Source organism: Danio rerio, chromosome 7, assembly GCF_052040795.2.
Source record: "Danio rerio strain M-AB ecotype USA chromosome 7, GRCz13ab, whole genome shotgun sequence".
Taxonomy (NCBI): domain Eukaryota; kingdom Metazoa; phylum Chordata; class Actinopteri; order Cypriniformes; family Danionidae; genus Danio; species Danio rerio.
This window is the reverse complement of record NC_141027.1, coordinates 56921195-56944000: the sequence shown is the minus strand read 5'-3', so window position 1 is coordinate 56944000 and position 22806 is coordinate 56921195. Positions and strand designations below refer to the sequence as shown.

General features: G+C 35.3%; 2 protein-coding genes across 2 annotated transcripts in view; one reads left to right on the top strand and one right to left on the bottom strand.

Moving 5' to 3' along the window:
* Positions 1-22806, top strand: part of csnk2a2a (casein kinase 2, alpha prime polypeptide a) — a 471730-nt gene that overhangs the window by 76218 nt on the left and 372706 nt on the right. The gene's annotated exons all lie outside the window — the stretch shown is intronic.
* Positions 4065-7489, bottom strand: LOC565422 (beta-1,3-galactosyltransferase 2-like). The gene is given in 2 exon segments (NM_001128726.1): positions 4065-5138; positions 7353-7489. Coding segments are annotated over 2 exon segments (1065 nt in total). The 5' UTR covers positions 7379-7489; the 3' UTR covers positions 4065-4099.

Sequence of the window (22806 nt, the reverse complement as noted above, 5' to 3'; positions counted from 1 at the left end):
TATAGTTATTGAGTCACTACAGTAATACAATACAGTCTTATAAGAAACATTGAAATCAGAGAGTTAGATTATTAACATATTCCTGTAGGTAAACTTGGATGTGATTGTTATTGAATGATAGAATCTTTACAAAAATGTGCTAATGTTGAGTTATTTGCATAAAAACATGTACAATACAAAGATGTGTTCTTTCAAAGACCATATAAGGCTTGCATGCTTCTGTGCTTGCAAGATTCTAGTGTGACAAAAAGTCTGTGTGAGGCTTGGTGCCCACATGTTATACCAGCAGATAAACGTGTGAAAAAAAAAATGAAAGAAAATAGGAAGTAGATCGTGAGAAGCAGACAAATATGCCACCTCAGAAAATGTGCTAAAACATTTGATAAATTTTTTGTTCGGTATTTTCATGTGCTACCCAAATATTGTACTGACTATTTAAGAAAAGGAGAAAAAAGATTATTTAAGAAAAAGAGAGAACAGAAAAGTTAAAAACAAGGATGGCATCGATGTAAACATAAACTACCATTTAAATCAAGACTGAAAACATATCTGTTTAGCTGTGCCTTTTAATGAAAAAGCACTGCGCTATGTCTGACAGATCACACTATTATGTCTTTCTTTTCTTTTTCATTTATTTATAACCTGTTTTAACACATTTTAATCAGTTTTTATCAGTTTTTATTGTTTTAATCATTTTTTATGTATTTTCTTGTTTCTTTCATTTTTGTTTATGTAAAGCACTTTAAATTCCCATTGTAAACAAAATGTGCTATATTTATTAACTTGGCACTGCCTATGTCTTACACCCAACCCATAAATTTCATCACTTTGGAATTATAAGGTTCTATCTGCGTTCTAAATGATTTAAAGATATTGAGCTTCAAAGGTTTTGCATTTCATAGCAAACTTTTGTTCTTTGTTCTTGTGCATATACTCTCCAAACCTGGTATTAATATCCATTTAACTTCATCCCATCTGATCTGTGTTTATATGATTAAATTTCAAGAATTAACAATCTTAATATGTCAAGTTTAATTATGTGACTTGAAAATCTACACAAGCACAAGATGCTGTTATTTTGCTGGTGTAGTAGAAAGAAGTGATGTTTGAGTGACCATAAAGCAGTAATTTATGTCAAGAAAATTCAGCGCTAAATCAAATGACATTTAGTCATTTTAAATGTCAAAATGTTTTAATAAAGAATACAGTCATTCTGAACCTAAACATTATTTCACTGTATTTCAGTTTTTTTATTGTATTTTTGAACTTCCATAAATCTTTGGTTTTACCTTAGCAACTACAGTTTGTATCAGTCCAAAGTTCAGTATAGGACAATTACTGACATTCTCAAATATCTGAAACCAATTTTACTTAATAAAATATTAACAGGTAGGTCAAAATATTGAGACATTAATGGGATAGCTCACCCAAAATAAAATATGAAAATATGCTGTAAATGTACACATTATCAGGCCATCTAAAATGTAGGTGACTCTTTTTTTAATCAGTTGAATATTGAAGATTTTAAGTTAAATTAGTGGTCTTTCATGATTTGTATGATCTCCCCAAAATGAAAAATTAAAATGAAATAAATAAAAAAGAAATAAACATTGAACTGCATTATATCACCAATGACCACAGATTCAGTTAAAACTCTTTAATTTTCTATTGAAGATGTAAAAACGTCACTTACAAAGTCACTTCTTGATAATATTACAAATTAGGCAATCTTTCAAATGTGGCAAATGATTCTGAGTGTATCTTTTCTATTTGGTGAGACAAGCAAAATGAGACAAGCAAAATGAATTCATTGAACCATTCATGAACAATTTAGTGCTTTAAAATTTAAGATTTTTATGCTCAGCATAGTTTCCCCTATGCTGGTTTCACCAGTTTCTTACCATAAAGCCTGTTTTAAGAAAGAATATTCTGTTCTTTCTCATAGCAATATCTGAATATCAATAATTAATATCAATAATAGATATCCGTTAATATCTATAATTTCACAGCTCTCAGGAGTGCTTGATTGTGGTCAATAACAGCATTTCAACGTGTGTTATTTCCTGATAGCAACTAGTAAAACTGAAAACAGGCTCGTACAAACTGAAATGAAGTCTGCGGTGTTCGGTTGAATCTTAGTGTTTGATTATCTAATAAAATGATAGACTGAAATCGATATTTTGTGCATAAATATTTATTAATTATTCAAGTATTGCAAAGTCACTCTTGGTTGTTTCACATAGACAAGATCGCTTTGTATACTATTATAAAATCAAATCAGATATTTTGCATCCAAGTATTCACTTTTGGTAGGAGGAAGCTGGTAGTGAGACAAAGTAGGATTCATTCAGTGATTAAAAAAAATAAAATAAATGGATGTAATATATCCTTTACTTAATGAATGACTCCATCGAAAGCACTGTGTGGAGTTTCTACTGAATGTCTTTTTTGTCCTAAATCTTCAAAAGTGTTGTCAGGTCAATAGAATAAGGCATTATTGACATCATGTTCCAGAAAAACCCAATCTGCCCACAAAGACTTCAGCAAACAATAAAACTGAGTCAACAATTTCATTTTATTTGCCAACATACAATCGACTGTGTTCTAAAAAAATGGATGAAATGCCTTTCGGGAGAATATCTGTTAGAATGAGGGAGCTGCAATTTCAGTTTTCTCAAGTTCTGTGTGTAAAAAAGATATGTATTTCCTGGAGAATATGCGTTTAAATTTTTACACGCTGAAGTAAGAAAAAAAAAATACTGTTTCTATGCATATTAATATAGTGCTTCTTTACAGGAATATTGCAATGAATCCAACATTTTCATTTCAAATGCTGTATTCATCTTAGATTTTACATTAGATTGAAATAATATTTTGCTGTATTTCTAATGTAGTTGTTTTTTTTTTCACATGACTTTTTTAAATTACTGCAATAATGAACTATTGATCTAAAGCAAATTTGACAGTACTTGACAATGCAATTTAAATATTTATATTTTCAGCTTAAACGCTTAGTACTGTATTACAAAATGTATGAAGCATAAACTGTGTCGAAATAAAATGTGTTAATTAAATTTGAATTGCAGCTTCACTCAAAAAATTATGTTTGCTTACTGTTCAAACTACTTCATTAAAATAAGCTGAAACAACACACTTCCTGAGATTTTGGGGGAACAACATAATTGTTTTATGTTCAATCCATTTTTACGAAGATTGTAAACACTTATAAGTTAACTTAATTCCTTCATGTTGTCCTAACACAAATAATTTGTGTGAAACCCAGCATTTTCTTTTTTACAGCGTACATCTGTTAGGCTGGTGGGCTACAGTAGACTCACATCAACAATAAATACATGAAAAACACTAACTTGCCTTTTGTTTATTGTTTACTTTAAATGATTTTGGACTGTAAACATAACTGACTGGAGTCATGCGAATATATCGTCACCTTAGAATTATAAGGTTCTATCAGACACTTTTTACAAAATTTAGTTATTGACATTATTATTAAATGACAACTTATTTACATTATGGAATGTTTTTTTTTTTTTGTAAGTTATTTATACATTAAGACTTTTTATTTAGAAAAACAAATGTTACACACATACTGTTTGCTATATGTAATGCAAAATCATTCAAAACGCAGATAGAAAGTTATAATTCCAATTTGACAATATGTTTTTTAACAATTAGCATTTTGGGGTTTATTAATTAGCCTAACGGAGTCATTTTCGGGTTACTGCATTCATTGAAAGCTTTGAATTACTTATCATTTGAAAACTATTTCAATATTTTTTTAACAAATGTCTCAGTTTATGCTCTTTTTGTATAAAGTACATTGCATAAAGCATAAAGTATACAAAACATCTATTATCATGAACTAACACATTTATAACAGCACAGAAAAAAAGACGGGAGAAACACTGAAAAAGTAACGGTGGTTTGTCAAGTTCAAGTTAATTACTTTTTACTTGGTCTTCAAACATTTATTTATCTGTTCCCCATCTTAACAGATACTTTACTAATACATGCTTTGTTTCCTTACACGACTCAGTCATAATTACTGTGCATCCTCTGACCGTTACACCACTTTTTGTAGTTAGCAGTATGGACCAGGCTTCTGTAATTCCTTCCAAAACTCAACTTGGTCATTCAAGCTACGTGTTGTTGTGGCAACGAGTTTTGAATAGCGACATCGGTTGTAGTCCACAGGGAATACATTGAAAAGACCTCCATTGGGTGGATTGGTTAAACCAATTCTTAAATGCTGCATGCACAACCCCAGATATACATCTTCTATGTAAACCGGTTTAACAAGTTGGGCAGCTTCAACAAGTTTCTGTGACAGGTCTATAGAGAAGACATATCCTAAGCCCAGAGCATAGGGGGGATAAAAATCTGGGGCGAATGTTGTTTTCGGAAGGTACCACTTAGAATTGGGGTTTCTCAATACCACCGCTCCTCTAGCCACGAGTCCACTCATATAGTTCTGCTTTGGTGCTGACTGAAGCAGGTTCACTAAGTTTTTCACATTGAGGAAAATATCAGAGTCAACCTTCATTACATACGAGGTGTTCTGGCAGTAAGCGGTCAACCATTCCATCATTATCATTGTCTTAATGGTGAGATTGTAATAACTGTCCCAGAAATCGCTTTGCACAATGTCATGATACTGCTCGCTTTCCTTCAACAGATCTTCATGAAGCTTCTGGCTATCATTTGAAGTGGAGACACCTAGTAGGAATAATAAGGTCACCACCTTGTCCCCCACTAACTTCTCTGTACCCCACGTTGAACGAACGGCATCCCGTGCAGCCTTGTTGCTGGGAGCTACTGGTATCAACAACACTACAAACGGGTTTTCCTTCTGGCACTTCTCTGGCTCATTCACAATGAAATGATACTTCCCTGGGTAAGCCACACAATAGGGTTCTGGAGGCTTCCACGGTTCTTGAGTAGTCACTGCTGATGGTGTAGTCAATGAAACATTGTCGTCTTTAATAAATAATCCAACTGTCGATGTCCACGTGTCTGAAAATTCATAGGGGAGGATGTAGTAACACAGGCACAGGACCAGCAGAACCATAAAAATGCCAAGTGAGCGAAGAGATTTGAGTCCCCAAATTGATTTTCCATGGCTAAAACAAGAAAACATGCTTGTATTGTATATGAAATTAACTTTACACTTTATTAGAACAATACAATACAATACTTTATTTCAGACTTACATCTGAAATTGTTATGTTAACCAATCCTTACAAAAAACAAAAAGACTAACATACAGACTAATATACAATGAAAAGACACACAAATCTTGATACAAATACATCCTGATGTATAAATGAATGTTTTAACTTCACTTTATTAAAACGTGGGACTTTAAGTCAATGGGTAGAATTTAATGGTGTAAATTCATGATTCAACACAATCATCACAATGGAAATGATGTTCCTTGCGAGCTTTGTGAGGTTCTTGTATTACAAAAGGTCTCAAGAGGCTTTCCTTCACTGTAAAAAGTGAAAACTTAAACAAATTACTTCGAGGTGTTACAATTAAAATAATTAAATTTAACAAACTTAATTTATGATAGTTTTCAGTAATAAATTAGTTTAGTTATTTTAGTTTTATTAATTTATTTAAGAAAACAAGAATGGAACAGTATATACATTACAGTACAAATCATTCAATTTAATATTGTTGTTATAATAATAATAGTAAAATACTTTTTTACAGTAAAAACAATTTCCTTCCCATGTTAATATTATTATAAAAATTATAATACTTTTATGTTTTGGCAGCCAGTACAAGTTTTGCTCACTAGCAATAGCGAACAATTTTACTGTATACTTGCCAAAAATCAATTACAAAAACTTGTTACACTTAAAGGGCGATGCAGTGGTGCAGTAGGTAGTACTGTCACCTTACAGCAGGAAGGTCGCTGGTTCGAGCCTCGGCTGGGTCAGTTGGCGTTTGTGTGTGGAGTTTGCATGTTCTCCGTGTGTTCGCAAGGGTTTCCTCCGGGTGCTCCGGTTACCCCCACAGTCATGCCCCCCAAAGACATGCGGTACAGGTGAATTGGGTAGGCTAAAATTGTTTGTAGTGTATGAGTGTGAATGAGGGTGTGTGGATGTTTCCCAGAGATGGGTTGCGGCTGGAAGGGCATCCGCTGCTTAAAAATGTGCTGAATAAGTTGGCGGTTCATTCCGCTGTGGCGACCCCAGATTAATAAAGGGACTAACCGAAAAGAAAATGAACAATGTTACCCTTAAAATAACTAAGGGTTATAAGTTTCTAACTTTAATCTACTGTAACTTTGTCAAACTTAATTAAATTCTTTGTAACAAATCAAAGTAATTTGTTTAAGTTTTCACTTTTTACGATGTACTATCTTTAAACAGATTTTAATCTAGTTCATCCAAGTTTGCTTTTAAACTCACAGACTCATAATTACAATACTCATACATACAGACACACTGTAAAACCCTACAGTCCACTTTATCAAATGAACTGAGTGTAGTTAACTCAAAATTGACTGAAAGTTAATTCTACTCATTTGAAAAGAGAACTCAGTGTGAAATACCTCATTACTTCAATTTAAATGGAGTAAGTTCACAGTACTCATATAGTTTAGCTTTTGAAGTCAACTGGGTTGAACCAATCGGTTTCCTCAAAAGGTTTGAGTTGCCTTAACGTATTGGGTTTTACAGTACTTAGTTGGTTTGAGTTCTCTTTATTTATTGGGTTTTTTACTGTGCTCAGATTGCCTCAGAGTTCTGTGAATTAAGTTCACAGAACTCATTAGTATTAGTTTTTGAACTTAAAAAGTTTCTTGCAAACATTTCCTCAAATGGTTTCAGTTGCCTTAACTTTTTGAGTTTTACAGTGCATAAAAATATTCAAGAATCTTTTTCGATGCTCCAAAACATCTAGGACAATGCCAAAAATAAATAAATACTGTATTAATTGAACATAAATTAGTTTATTATTTTAGTCACTTTCAAGATTTACTAATACGTTTTTAAAACCCGGGCACTCATATATCTTAACTAACATTAACAGATTAATAAATGTTGTCAAATGTTTGTGGAGTGTTATCAGACAGCAGTTCTATACAATCGATTGATTAAATAACAAAGATTGACATGAAGATTTAATCTGTTCAAAACCTGTGCAAAATTCTCAATAGAAACAAAATCCTGTGTTTAATCATTTCTATATGGCAGTTTTAAAGCAAATCCTTCACATTCAAATTGAAGCATTATCTTTACAGCGATTTGATTAATTTCCTCTTCAATATACAAACAGAAGACATCAATCAAACAAATCAGGCGTATGATGTATTGGTACTTTACCTTAGATCTTCACCGTCTTGCACCATATTTCCGCTGTAACTAGAGTTTCAGGCACATGATGGTAAACTTGCAGTGTGAGTGTTGAGTTTGTAGAGAGCCAAACCTTTTTCTTTTTTGCATAACCAGTTCCACCCGTCTACCACATCAGGACAAAATGAGACCAACACTATTCTGACATTTATAACAAAGGCAAAAGAGCAAACATCTTCTGCCTTGAAGATTACCCTGTATACAGTAAACGTCAACACAGGTGTGTATAATTAAACACCAGTAGTTGTTTATTTTGTTTTACTTTTGATTACTACAGTACAATACCCTGAGATGATAATGTTTTCAGTAACCATATGAGGTTGTTCTTAGAATGGCAAAAATAATCACAATCAACCTAAAGAGAAGTTGTGTTTCTGTCCATAAACATAGACAGTATGAAGAAGTGTGCTTTCAAAATTCATCTATGGCAAAACCACAGTATATGTCAGTTTAAATTGACTGGCTTCATTTGACTGAGATGCATAGCTTGTCATTGTTGTTGATGGTTTAATACTATAATTATATACCCTTGTGCCTTCCTTGTGTTGGAGCAATTATCAGAACACACTCCTCCCAAATACTGTTGATAAAGTAATGTAAGTGTGTTAAATGCAAAAACATAATTGTCACAGTCATCTGTGGTCATGTCCTTTAGGGCCACTAGAGGTCTTGATTTCTGTGTTCTGGTTGTGTTTTACTGGACTGACTTTCCCATACATCATTGCAGCAATCCCTGTTTACTCATTAGCTGTGCCCACTAAGACTTATTATGTGTTTTGTGGTGTTATTTAATAATAATAATAATAATAATAATAATAATTATTATTATTATTATTATTATTATTATTATTATTATTATTTGTCATTTGGATTTCATTTGTTTGCTTGATCTGGTCCTTGCGGTTCTTGTTTGTTGTTTTCCTGAATGCATTTTTGGACTCTTTGCCTTGTTTAATCACCTGTCCCCTGCCTTGTTTAGTTTTGTCTATTACCTTATTTTGTAGATCCCTTTTTATTTTTCAATTAAGAACTGTGCATGGATCCTCTGGTATAGAAAGGACACAGCTGCTGATACTCAAAGCATGCGAACATCAGTTACACGTTTTTTCATGACAACAATTCAACAGTGATTACATTTTTAATGTTACTGTGAAGGGTAGGTCAGGGGTTGCAGTGTAATAAATTAATCAAACAGAATTTAATGGGTAATTGAATAAATAATATAAATAATTACCTTTAACTTCTGGCCAGGAGCATGGGCATGTTCTCCCCGTGTTGGCGTGGGTTTCCTCTGGGTGCTCCAGTTTCCCCCACAAGTCCAAAGACATGCACTATACAGTAGGTGAACTGAGTAAGCTAAATTGTAGTAGTGTATGTGTGTGAATGAGTGTGTGTGGATGTTTCTCAGTGATGGGTTGCAGCTGGAAGGGCATCTGCTGCTTAAAACATATGCTGGATAAGTTGGCAGTTCATTTGACTGTGGCAACCCCAGATTAATAAAGGGACTAAGCCAAAAAGAAAATGAATGAATGAATGTATTTTGCGTAACAAAAGATAATCAAATGTAAGTAAAAAAAATAAATAATTTTAGAGACTCATTCATTTATTTTCTTGTCGGCTTAGTCCCTTTATTAATCTGGGGTTGCCACAGCCGAATGAACCGTCAACTTATCCAGGCCATTTTTTTTTTTTTTTACGCAGCGGATGCCTTTCCAGCCACAACCCATCTCTGGGAAACTTCCACACACACATTCACACACACACACTCATACACTACGGACAATTTAGCTTACCTAATTCGACTGTACTGCATGTCTTTGGACTGTGGGGGAAACTGCAGCAACCAGAGGAAACCCACGCGAACGCAGGAAGAACATGCAAACTCCACACAGAAACGCAAACTGAGCCAAGGATCAAACCAGTGACCCAGCGACCTTTTTGCTGTGAGACGACATCACTATCTACTGCACCACTGCGTCGCCACTTTCAGAGACTGTATTTGCATAACCAAACACTGTAGGGGCGAAGCATGTATTGTTCATTGTTTGGTCATGTTATTAAATGCATTAACTAATACAACCTTATTGTAAAGTGTTATCACGCGTTGAGTTGCAATTTACTTTAAACGTCAGTGCATTAACTAAGATTAAGAATCCCAGAATAAAGACATTATTCTCAGCTGGAGCAATGCTTTTGAAAGGAATATAGATTCAAGCATAAAACCATGCCTACATAGGTGTCAGAATCCATTTGCGTTGAACTATGACCAACGGGATAGAACTTCTGATCGAAGTGAGCAAGTAGCACCTGTGCATTGCAGCAGCACTTTTGTACTTACACTCTCACAATTTCCACACCAACCCCTGAATGGGATTTCCCCAGTGCATCAAGTGTAGTTTTGTATTTCTAAATGTCATTTTTAATGATAAAAACAATTTTTTATTATAAGTTTTCAAAACAGCTCTGGGCTGCCGCTATTCATTTGCAATCAAGAGGGAAGGATTGTTTTCGCCTATACCATACCCCAGCTAATGTGACACCAACCATAGTTCAGAATTTTTTCATGCTTCACCACACTGCACATTTCATATGATTCTCTTTTCCCATTAGCCATCTGTTGTAATTTGACAATACGTGACCTACAAAGTGGACAGGATATTCTCTACCATGATTTCAGTTTGAAGAGAGCATAGCCCATCTGCTGCTTCATTCAAATGGCAATTTCAAGAGTTCACACTTAGCTGATAATCAATAAAGCGTAATTGGCATGCTGTCCCAGGAGAGAGCCCTAAGCTCGTAATATCCTTGAGCCCAGGGTTCCCTCCCGTTAGAAGGGCGAGAGAGGAGTTCAATGATGTTGATCATAAGCACGTGATCCTCTCGAAATTAGTTTATAAATAAACCACTCTTAGTGTGTGCTATGGGAAATTATTTTTTATTTCTTTATGGAGTACATTTACATGGTACATTATTTCAAACTTCATGCTTCTCTAGTATCATGCTGCAGGTGGTGCTATCGTGTAAAGGGCCAAAGGGAAATAAAGGTTTCTCATGCTCAAGTAGAGCAATAAAGGAGAAATTAACTATGTACACTGCGTAGGGACGTGCCAATCCAAAGCCAAATCATGCAAAGAATTCTTCTAATTAACTAGTTGTCAGAATCAGTTGTGTTTAAAAGGCATGCAAAACATGCAGATTAGTGGGGCACAAGGTTAGAGATAAATGCAAAATATGCAGATTGGTGGGTTGCAAGGACCGAGAGAAGTGATTAGTGAACAATAAACATGTCAATCTGAAGACAAGTCATGCAAGGAGCTCTTTCTTTCCATCTTCAAAAATGTTGAAAAATGTTAAGGGATGGGTTGTATTTATTATACATGTATTTCAAATACATAATTAGCATTTGGTAGGTTTGATGAAAATGGCTTCATAATTTGTATAAAAATACTTTGGTGTCTTGTATATTTGTTTAAAATACTGTAAAAAAACTTTGTACGAAGTCTACAAAATGACTTTATAATGTCACTGATTGGTGCCTTCCTAAACAAAGGCTCATTCTGAAAACATAGCCCTATATACATTTTTGGAGATCACAAATTATGTAGCCAAATGAACACTATGAGGCAGAATAACGCAGTTCCTTTTCTTGGTTACCAGCTAACCGCTTACTTCTGGATGGCTTTTACCAATGTTATCAGTTTGTCCAATAGCTTGCCATGTACATCAGTGGGTTTGAGACACAGTGAGGAGTTGACCGTGATGACGGGTTTCGAGCAGGCCCGGCCCCAAGCAATTTGGCGCCGTAGGCAAGATTTCAGGTGGCGGCCTGTCGCATCGCAGTACATTCATATACTCATTAGAAACTAAACTAAATAGCTTTGTCTTGAACATTCTTTTATTTAAATTAAGCAATTGCACATTCAAAATACTTAGAAAGAAGGATTTGCACCGATGGGACTGAGAAACCTCAGCAGCGCATCTGAAGTCAGAAGAGGAGTATGCGACACCAGTCTAATAATAAACACGTGATTTCAAAAATAAAATAAGATGAAATAATATAAATGAAAAACCTAAAGATACAAGCATGATGTAGACTATAATACACTATGTACTTTTTCTGATATAAAATTAGGTTAGTAATTCATATAAATAACAATTTAAATTTTATTGTCATTACAGTGAAATGCTAATTAGCAGAATGCAAAAAAAAAATGAGTAAATTGCAACATAATATACCATGTGGTGATGCTAAGCTATGCTCTAACAACAATGATGTGCACTTCAACACTGATGCAAGGTTTTTGATAAATGCACTTTATACAATATGAACTAACACAACAAAAGCTTACGACTATGGTTAAAATCAAGAGCATTTTGATTGACTACTACAAGCTGGGAAAACATCAGATAACCATGCCAATGCCATTAATGTTATAACGCCTAATGCTGCTGAAAAGATCTAATATTTACACATTTGCCTGAGAAAGGAATGATGGGGGTAGTTACATTACAGTTACTATTTTCCATAACATGCTCTTCCATAACATAAGCCGACGTTAAAACTAACAGATAGAGCTAGCTATTTATTGATTAGCAAACCATGTTATGCCATACCAGTCAACACTGGGATGTAAAAATGGGACAACAATTAGCTTTAAAAAGAAGACATACCAAACATTAGTAAATATTATCAATAACATCAAATATTTTGCCTATTAAAATCAATGGCCTATACAGAAAATAAATGGAGTTATAAAATCCCTCACTTTTTACTGTATTTAAATATTGATTAGCATTACTACAGTTATTTAGTGAAGAGCAGCAATCTCTCATTTTGTTCTTTGATAACAGAGGTGTCACTGTAAGAATGCACAGATCTATAGGCTAATGAAAGCATTAGTTTAGTAACTGTTTGTGGTCAAAAAAATTGTTGGGTTTAAAATAATACAAGCAGAACAAACATGTTTACATATTTTAAATGTATGTGTCTGTTTAAACACACCTAAATCCCCACAGTATGCCAAACTTTCGCTCCTCTTCAAATTGTGTGTACAGAAGTGGAACAGTTTATCATACAGAGCACGTCCAGTAGTCAGACTGCATGCATACACTGATTCAGGGGTTGCGTCGATCGACGCACAGCTTTAATGGGAAAAAAGTGAATGCAGACATTTTTATCAACGTGCTTTCAAGCCAAACTAAAGCGAAAGCACAATTCTCTTGAACAGCTCTTGCAATTATATCACATTTGAGATCGGCTCTGTTTTCACGGTACTTTCACTATTTATAGAAAGTTTAAACATACAGGGCAACTACGAGGAAATACTTAGACGTGATGATAGCGGGGAAAACCGTGGAGAGTTGACAAGTATGTGTCAAGCTAATTAATGGCGTTATCGATCACGGATACAGTAAAATAATCATCTTTGTCATAACATTACCTCTGTCTTTGTCGCGTTTTTCCTCATCTTCTTTTCTTTTTTGTCTCCCCTGCGCACTAGACATGTTGACCCATCAAAAAAAAATTAATGTGGGCTTATTCTTTTCTGAAGTCATACCAACTAGTTTTAAGTATAGTGGAAGTTACTTTTTTTCTTCCCCCATTTCTGGCACCCCCCTGGACATACTGCGCCCTTAGCATTTGCCTATACTGCCTATGCCACGGACCGGCCCTTTTTTCGAGTCTGGTAAGGAACGATTCCAGAAAGCGGATAAAACAAAAACAGAAGCCAAAAAATAAAATAAACAAGTAAATAACAGGGTGAGAATGTGGTAAAATCTGAAAACGTGATCAAAATCAGACAAGGGCTTTTCTTTTTCTGGATTGCTTTTGAAAACTGTGCATTGCGTTCAGGGAAGTGGTCATTAAGTCAATCGATGCTTTTGAAAACACCATCAGTCAGTCGATTGATCGGTCTATCGGTGAGTCAGTCAGTTAGTCAATCAGTCAGTCAGTCAGTCAGTCAGTCAGTCAGTCAGTCAGTCGACAGCGGCCTCTGGTGGATTTACACAAGAACAGCAGGTACAGGTACTTTGAGAGAAATTTGAGATCTCAAAAAGCATACACAATAGTCTCTAGTAGTTTCACAAAAACAAAAACTACAAAAAAATGTAGCTCCTGGGATGTATTTGGCACTCTCCAGAAATTTATATAGGGTTACTTTTTTTTAGAATGAGCCTGGGTTGACTTTCTTAGTTATTTGCCTAGGCTTGAGATCAAAACAGAAAATTTATTTATATTGAACAAGGTGGTCAATGTTTTAATATAGGCGCAACAATCTTTAGCTATGTTTCCATCCAAAACTGCATATGAACTATATAAAGATATCCGAATAAAGCAGCATTTCCATCCAAGGTGTCAAAGCAAACAAAATCGTCACTTCCTGTTTAACTGGCGCCAAATATCAACAGTAAAAAATGAATTTGCTGCGGCAAAAGGAGCTGCGTCAATCTTTTCTTTATTTAATAAATGACTTGCACCTCAGAAGGCAATCTGAAACACAGTAAATGCGCGGTGGCGTTTGAAAGTGTCACAATGTGCTCAGCCTACTGGTTTGTCCATTTCACACATTTTTATGATCACATGATCTCCTAAAACAAAAACGCATGATCTTTTTTAATGTGCATACTGGAATTTGTTTGTTAAAAGTGTTTCCATCATAATTTTTGCTCATCTTTTTTATTGAATAAAAAGTTTATCCTACTAAGTTATGCGCATACTTTTTTATGCACATTTTCCAAATTTATGCTCTCCATGGCGTTTTCATTAACCGTTTTTTATGCGCATATCCAAAATGTGCATAAAAATAGGTGGATGGAAATGTAGCTACAGAAAATAGTATACTGCTAAGACCAGGAATACACTGTGATTGCTCTCCCATGTATGTCATGGCCTGTGATATCTTAGTTTAATGTTTCTATGTTTGATCACATGGCTTAGTCTTTGGGGAACAACACCTTTAATCAATAATCAGTGCATTGATCAGGTCACCAGCCATTTTTAAGTCCTGTCTCAATTGCAAATTTCTTCCAGCGCACTGAATCATTTGTGACCTAAAAAGTCCTACAATGCACCATGAAAATCAGTGTTCATTGATACACACTATGTGCACTTAACAGAAGTTTAGAAAATAAAATATAAATCACATGACCCAAATCATAAAACGTATTGACAAACGAGCGATTTCTTTCTAACAAGAATATGCTATTCCTTTATTTTTTTAAACATTAACAAACATGGACAGGTTAGGAAAAATCTAGCAAACATGCTGGCATATAACGATTAATGTATTATATTTGATGTACTTTTAAAAATTTATTAAAATTATTATGTAAAAATGATTAGTTCTGGCGACGCAGTGGCGCAGTAGGTAGTGCTGTCACCTCACAGCAAGAAGGTTGCTGGTTCGAGCCTCAGCTCCTCAGTTGGCGTTTCTGTGTGGAGTTGGAATGTTCTCCCTGCGTTTGCGTGGGTTTCCTCCGGGTGCTACGGTTTGCCCTATAGTCCAAAGACATGCAGTACAGGTGAATTGGGTAAGCTAAATTGTCCATAGTGCATGTATGTGTGTGGATGTTTCCCAGTAATGGGTTGCAGCTGGAAGGGCATCCGCTGCATAAAACATATGCTGGATAAGTTGGTTGTTGATTCCTCTGTTGCGACCCCCGATTAATAAAGGGACTAAGCCAAAAAGAAAATGAATGAATGAATGATTAGTTCTGCTGTTTTTTCTAAACTTGAGGGAATTTTAACTCACTACACAACCGTTACAACAGTATGTTCTATATAGTATGAATGTGAGTATCATGAATCAGAAATACTACTCGGACATACTACATCCGACAGTTGTCATTATTATGTTACCTGTGTCAGTTGCGTCACTTCTCTCCCATTCATGAATTCTCCCATGTGGCATCATTGGATAGCTTAGCGTCAAACAATTGAACACTTCAGAATCTTGCCGGAAGTGATAGGTCATCCAAGTACTTCTCGCAGACCGTTTTTCAAATATTATGAATTCGGACTTACTACTGGGCATGCATACGTTTTTTAAAGTACTGTATAGAAGTATGCAAATTTGAATGCAACCTTTCTGTGTCTGCCATGGGCTCCTTTAGTCCAGGGGTTTTCAAAGTGTGAGGTGCGCCTCCCCTGGGGGGCTCCAGAGCATGTCAGGGGAGGCGCGGAAAAAATGTTTATATAATAAAAATATAATTATTAAGTTTAATTATTATATGTATTTTTATTATATTGAAACTTTTAATTAAACAAAGCTAAAAAAATAATACGTCTAAAATAAGAAAACCTTTTTTACCCAGAAGGCCAGCTGGAAATTCGCTTCTGTTTGGCAAGCCCGCCAATATAGGTATATGCCTGCTAACACAATGGATCGGTTTTTGAGACCCCCGATTCAAAGCCATCGAATTCAGGGCTTAAACCCAAAAGACGACGATATGATGATCAATATTTGAGTTTAGGATTTACGTGGACAGGACCAGCTGATAAACCACAACCTTTATGTGTGGTTTGTCAAGATATTTTGGCTAATGACAGCACGAGACCCGCTAAACTTCGACTGTTTTGACTGGGATGGACAGTTCTTGGATCTGTTCTATTCATATTGAACCATACTCCTAGTTTTAAAAACGTTATATTAAAATACTTGTTATTACTCTGTAAATAATTGCACTTTCATGCAAATGATGATAAAAGTGAGTTAACAGTCTGACATCTGTCTGTGTCTTTATATATATTCACTGTGTATATATATATATATATATATATATATATATATATATATATATATATATATATATATATATATGTGTTTATATGTGTGTGTGTGTGTGTGTGTGTGTGTGTGTGTGTGTGTGTGTGTGTGTGTGTGTGTGTGTGTGTGCGCTTGGGAGGAGGGGGGCGCCAATGGATAAGTTGTGTCAAAAGGGAGGCCCACTGTCTTAGGCCCCGTTTACACTTATGCGTTTTAGTTTGAAAACGCATAAGTTTTGCTACGGTTACGCCAACCGTCCACACTACGCCGGAGTTCTCGAGCGCCGAAAACGGAGCGTTTCGAAAACGCTGGAGAGGCCGTTTTCATTCTGAAACGCTTCTGCTCCGTCTCAGTGTGGATGATGGAAAACGGGGACATCTGAAAACGGGGGCGGGGCTGCAGACGTTCGCCTCTCTGATTGGGGCTTTTCCTGAATATTAAGTAGCCTAACACGCACAGTTCAGTCCTGCATTCTCTCCGTGTAAGTTCAGACTTCGCAAGTTTGATCAAGGCTGCAGTCTCTTCTTCTCAGTTTGATATGGAAAAGCAGACTATACCGAGGACACGGGTAAATCTTCAAAGGGAACAGCGTACTTTATAACTTCATTCACATCACCCTGGCTTCGTTGTTTCACTTTCTCAACAATAAAATGTAAACATGATTTAAGGAACTGCCTATTTTCATTTTAATATTAGCAACTTAGACAGCAAACATGTTGAGGCGTCGTGCTGCATAAGATGAGCGTCATCTTCACTGTGTGGACATTTATAACAAAACGGAGCCGATAATAACTGCCTCCTTTCAATTTCAGTGAAAATACGAAACATACCCTCTCTTTTGCTGAGTATCAGTTTTAATAATCGATAATGGCCATTTTCAAAGTATAACACAATAAGTTTATACATTATAGGAAATAAAGGCAAGCGATCAGTCAATATACAGAATGTAGGCTACGTGGTTACATTAATCATTAACTTATCTTTGCGCTCAGCCAAAACACGTTACCTGAGAACAAGTAATAGATTCCAATGACCAAAGTCAGGGAATATGTCGTTAGATAAAGACAACAAGATAAATGAAATATCCCGTTTAATAAATATAGTGAGATTAGATCCAGCGGGAGATGCTTGATGAGAAGTCCGACTAGCAGAGCTAGTGTGAGTGTGGTCACGTGATGTGCGTTTTCAGCGTTTTGGTGTGGACGGAGAGCAGTTCAGAAACGCTGGGTAAAACGCGAGTGTGGACGCGGATCGTTTTCATTCTAAAATGCCGTTTTAAAACTAAAACGCACTAGTGTAAACGGGGCCTTAGACTTTGAAAAACCCTGCTCTAGTCCTTCCTTCCTGTTTTTCTAATTATCCCCCTTTGTTTAGTTCTCCTCTAGGCCTCTTTAGTTTAAGTGTCTCTTCTAAGTGTCTGTGCTTTCTGTGATATTTGTGTGTTTGTGCTTCGTTCCTGAGCTTCAATCATAACCACTACTTTGCCCATTTTATCTTTTCGGCCCAAGTATCTTAATCTGGGGCGATGCAGTGGCGCAGTAGGTAATGCTGTTTCCTCACAGCAAGAAGGTCGCTGGTTCGAGCCTCGGCTGGGTCAGTTGGCGTTTCTTTGTGGAGTCTACATGTTCTCCCTGCGTTCGCGTTTCCTCTAGGTGCTCCGGATTCCCCACAGTCCAAAGACATGCGGTACAGGTGAACTGGGCAGGCTAAATTGTCCATAGTGTATGAGTGTGTATGGATGTTTCCCCGAGATGGGTTGCAGCTGGAAGGACTTCTGCTACATAAAAACATATGCTGGATGAGTTGGCGGTTCATTCCACAATGGCGACCCTGGATTAATTAAGGAACTAAGCCGAAAAGAAAATGAATGAATGAATGAATGACAGAATCTTAATTAGTAGCTTCTTTTATATGTGTTTAATTTCTTTCTATGGATTTTCACCACCTCATTCATAGCATGAATACTAACACGCGCTTCTCAGTAAATTTAACTACACACTGGCCCTTGTTTGTCCTCCATTTTTTGGGCAAAATTTATAATTTTCCACATGGGCTACATTAGGCTCACATTCAGATTACAATTAGCCTTAAGTGCCCAATATATGCCTTAAATGGCCCATATATGAATTTAAATCTTTGCCCCCTTTGCTGTTGTACAGGTGGACCACTTCAGGCTCAAATTAATTTAGGAAGAAATACCACCAGTGCCCCATAACTGCCTAAAGTGGCCCATTTTTATTTGCTATCTGGGACCCTTGTACTGGACGCTGTAAAAGATCAAAGGTCTGTATGGCATCTATTTTTTTGCAGTTGACTCTAAATCTAAGGTGTTGTATGGTGTATCTAGGGTAGTGAAGAAACTGATCCCTCGCTTGGGCCCCTATGCAACCAATGTGACTACTCATGCGAGGAAACGGGATGATTTTTGACTACACTGCAAAAAATGCTTTTCTAAGATATTTTGTGTTTTTTTCAAGTTTAAATATCTAAACATTCCTAAATCAAGAAGAATTGTCTAGACAAGCAAAACATAATGTCTTGTTTTAAGAAAATACAACAAAAAAAAAATTAATTTGCTTACCCAATTGGCAGATTATTTTGCTTGTTTCCAGGAAAAACTCACTTCATTTTGGCATACTATTTCTCAAAACAATACATTATGTTTTGCCTACCTAGAAAATGCTTCTTGATTTAAAAGTTTTTAGATGTTTGGACTAGAAACAAGACACAAAACTAAGAAAATCATTTTTGCAGTGTATGAGCTCAAACTCTAAAGGCAAATAAATGTGAATGTCAAACCCGTTTTTTTTTTTTTTTTTTTTAGCTGAGTGGCTAAGTTGAAAAACATTTTAAGCTTCAACGATTTAGAAACTTATTAATGTATTTATTTCTTCCAGACTGGACTGTTGTAACTTCTTTTGCCTTGGTTTGGAGAAAAAGCTTACTGCACAGCTGCAGCTAGTGCAAAATGCGGCGGCCAGACTCCTTGCTGGCACACGGAAGTGCACTAGTGTATGCCCCTGTGCTGGCTTCTCTGCACTGGTTGCCCATTTTATATAGAGCCCAATAAAATGTCCTGGTTTTGAAGGACTTCATGGTTTTCAAGGTTAAAGACTTAAGGTGACAGTTCTATCTCAGTGGTAGCTCCTCGACTCTGGAATACCCTTCCTCTTTATTAACATTAGATCCTGTGACTCTTTAGATTGTTTAAATCATTAATGAAAATGCATTTGTTATCAGTAGCATGTAACTGCCCTTAGTAGGCATTATGGTGTAATTTGCTCATTTGTGTTTTGCATTATATGCATTGTAATTGCAATTGAATGTAATGTAATTTGTATTTATATAGCGCATCTGTTGTTGATAGCCATACACCCAAAGCGCTTCACAATCATGGGGGGGGGGTCTCCACACCACCAGTGTGCAGCATCCACTTGGATTATGAGACTGCAGCCACAGGACAATGGCGCCAGTGTGCACACCACACAGCTATAGGGGGAATGGAGAGACAGTGATAGAGCCAATTCGGTGGATGGGTATGACAGGGAGGCCATGATTGTAAGGCCATTTGAGGGACTTTGGCAAGGACACCAGGGTTACACCCCTACTCTTTACGAGAAGTGCCATGGGATTTTTAATGAACATGGAGAATCAGGACCTTGGTTTAACATCTCATCTGAAAGACGCAGCCCACTGACAATGTAGTGTCCCCTTTACTTTTACTGGGGCATTAGCACCCACATAGACAGCAGGTTGAGCGCCCCCTGCTGGCCTCACTACACCACTTTGCTTAGCTTTACTGAGTAACAAATCTTGGGCTGCAGGGTGATATGGCTGCAGCGAACAGCAGCGTACAGCGTACAATTTTGCGTACATGTAATCTGAAGCACCTTGGTCAACTTGTGATGTTTTCAAATGTGCTATAGAAATAAATTGAATTAAATTAAGTTAAATTAAATTAAATTAAATTGGCGCAGTGGGTAGCTAGCTGAATGTGTTTGTGTCTGTTTCCCAGAGATGGGTTGCAGCTGGAAGGGCATCCGCTGCGTAAAAACATGCTGGATAAGTTGGTGGTTCATTCCGACCCTGAATTAATAAAGGGACTAAGCCGACAAGAAAATGAATGAATGAATGAACATCTTGGTATTCACCATTGCAAGCCAATGTTGGCCACAAGTGAGTTTGAGAGATTTATGAGAACCCGCAAAAAGGCAACATCCATGGATGCAGTTAAAGTAAAGGTATGGAAACAAGCTTGACAAATTATTGAGAAATTGTAGCGCAAACCTTTTATCAGACTACATGAGTAACTTTTAGCTATTGTTTGGATGACCCGTCAACATTAATTTACCAGCCTTGCATACTCCAGTGATAAATGAAATACTTCGGAGCACAGATATTGCAAAAAAACAGAGATGAAATAATATTCTTACAACAGGACAAGTGTCACATTCTGATCATCAGTTGGGTGCTACAGTACTTAGTAAAATGGAAAAAATGAAAACTCATGACAGCTTTCAATCCAAAGCCCTACAAAATCATAAAAAACAAAGGAATTACAATTAGTGTTCAAAGAGTTCAACACATTACCACATCACTGATACCTCTGTAAAAATGCAAATCAGTTATAAAAATCTTAATGTATTTTTTTTTTCACAGTTATGTTTAATATTTAAATAAAGGGAGAAATGTAATGTAATAGTACACTTTTAAGAGTCAGTCTTTGGAATCATTACAGTGTTTAAAGACTTTAGGCCTCAATCATCTTTCATAGGTCATTGTTCAAGTTACGGTAGCTGTACATAATCAAATATGCATTCATTTCAAAAGCGAAAGACATTTCGATACCAACAGAATTCAATGGATATATGATACAGCAAAATGTCAGTCCACAGACCTTCTTTTACATATACAATCCCTTTAGGCTGTTTTGGAAACCACACGTATGTGTATTGACACAGCAGGAAAATTAAACTATGTTGTAGTGTACTGAGTGCAACAATAACACTAAAGACATAAATGATGAGCAAATGTTGACAAATTATCTTCTCTGGTGTGACCCAGCAGAAAAGTAATGATCTAACCATGCTGAATGGCATTGTATATTCACAAAATTAAGTAGATTAATCAATTTGTGTTCTTGTATTATTATTTTTAGTTTTTACAATTCTTTAAGTCAACAAAAAAGAAAAAGCTTCATATAAAATCATGATTGATAAATATGACAAATTTATCATAACTGAAGTTGAGTTACAATGGGTTTTTCTTTAAACTGTAGATGCTCAGGCACTAGGAAAAAGAGAGTCAAGTTATGTAACCAGATTTTTTTATTTCACAATAATAGATATTTATTAGCAGCATCACCAATGACACAAATTCAGAGAAAAACTATTTTCACTAAATTTTTTAATAAAAATATTTGGACTTTAATTTTATCTTGTCATTTACATGTGTATATTATATATTTTGGTGTTAGAAATGCATGATTGCATTTTGAATGGTAAAAAAAAATCATGTTTTACCTCAAAATAAAGCACTTTTCATATGTACATGGCTGTGGGGACAAGCCATTTTGTGGTGCTTGAAATTGTACATTATCATTATATATTTAAAAAAAAAACTAGTTTTTACACTTCTAAATGATTCAAAATAGTTTACTTGTTTTAATAACATAGTTTATTTTATATTTTAGATTTTTTTATATTAAACTAATATTTTAGTTTATTTCATTTTAAAATATAAAGAAAACTTGTAAATTGTTTAATTAAAAACAAAAATATTATACTCGCTGTGACTTGTTTAGACTGTTTAGGACTTGTGGAGCTGCACATTGATGGATTTGCACTTCAGTGTTTAGGCTTTCAGCAGTGATAATTAAACCAAACTGAACTGAACTTCAACTTTGAAAACAGTTTAAATTTACTAGAGCGTCCTGGTTAAGCTGCTTATACTATAGAAATAAAGATGAATTAAATTGAATTTAAAAAATAGATAGAGTGTTCTGTGTTTTGTTTCAAAAGCATTTCTGTGGTTGTTCCCATTTATAAACAAACATTAAAGTATAGTAATATAATATATTAATATTATATTATTATTATTTTAAAATAATATAATATAATTATGTACAAACATTATAGGGGAACAGTGGGGAACAGATTGGGGTTAAATATAATTTTAATAAATTTATTTAAAAATCAAAACAACCAAAAAATTATCTAGCCCAGTTTGTTGTCAAACAATATAATAATTAACATACACATTAGACTAATGTGGCTTGGAAAACGCAGGATACAGTTTGTAAAATGTTTGGACATACAGTAATCTTATTACATTTTAAAGGCATGTAGTAAATTTTTGTAGAAGTGTATTAATCTGGTTTACTACTACAAAAACAAAGCAAAGATTTGTTCATTAAATATCATTCAGTATAAAAGTAAGTATACTTAAAGGGTTAGTTCACAAAAAATAAAAATTATCTTAACAATTACTCACCTTCTTGTAATTTCGATCCCCAGGACCTTCAAACATTTTCAGAATGGTCCAGAGACCATAAAATTTACATACATACAGAAAAGGAACCAAATACATTATATATGTATTATATAAACAACCTATATGACTTTAATGGTTCAACTGTAATCATAAGATGCCCAAAT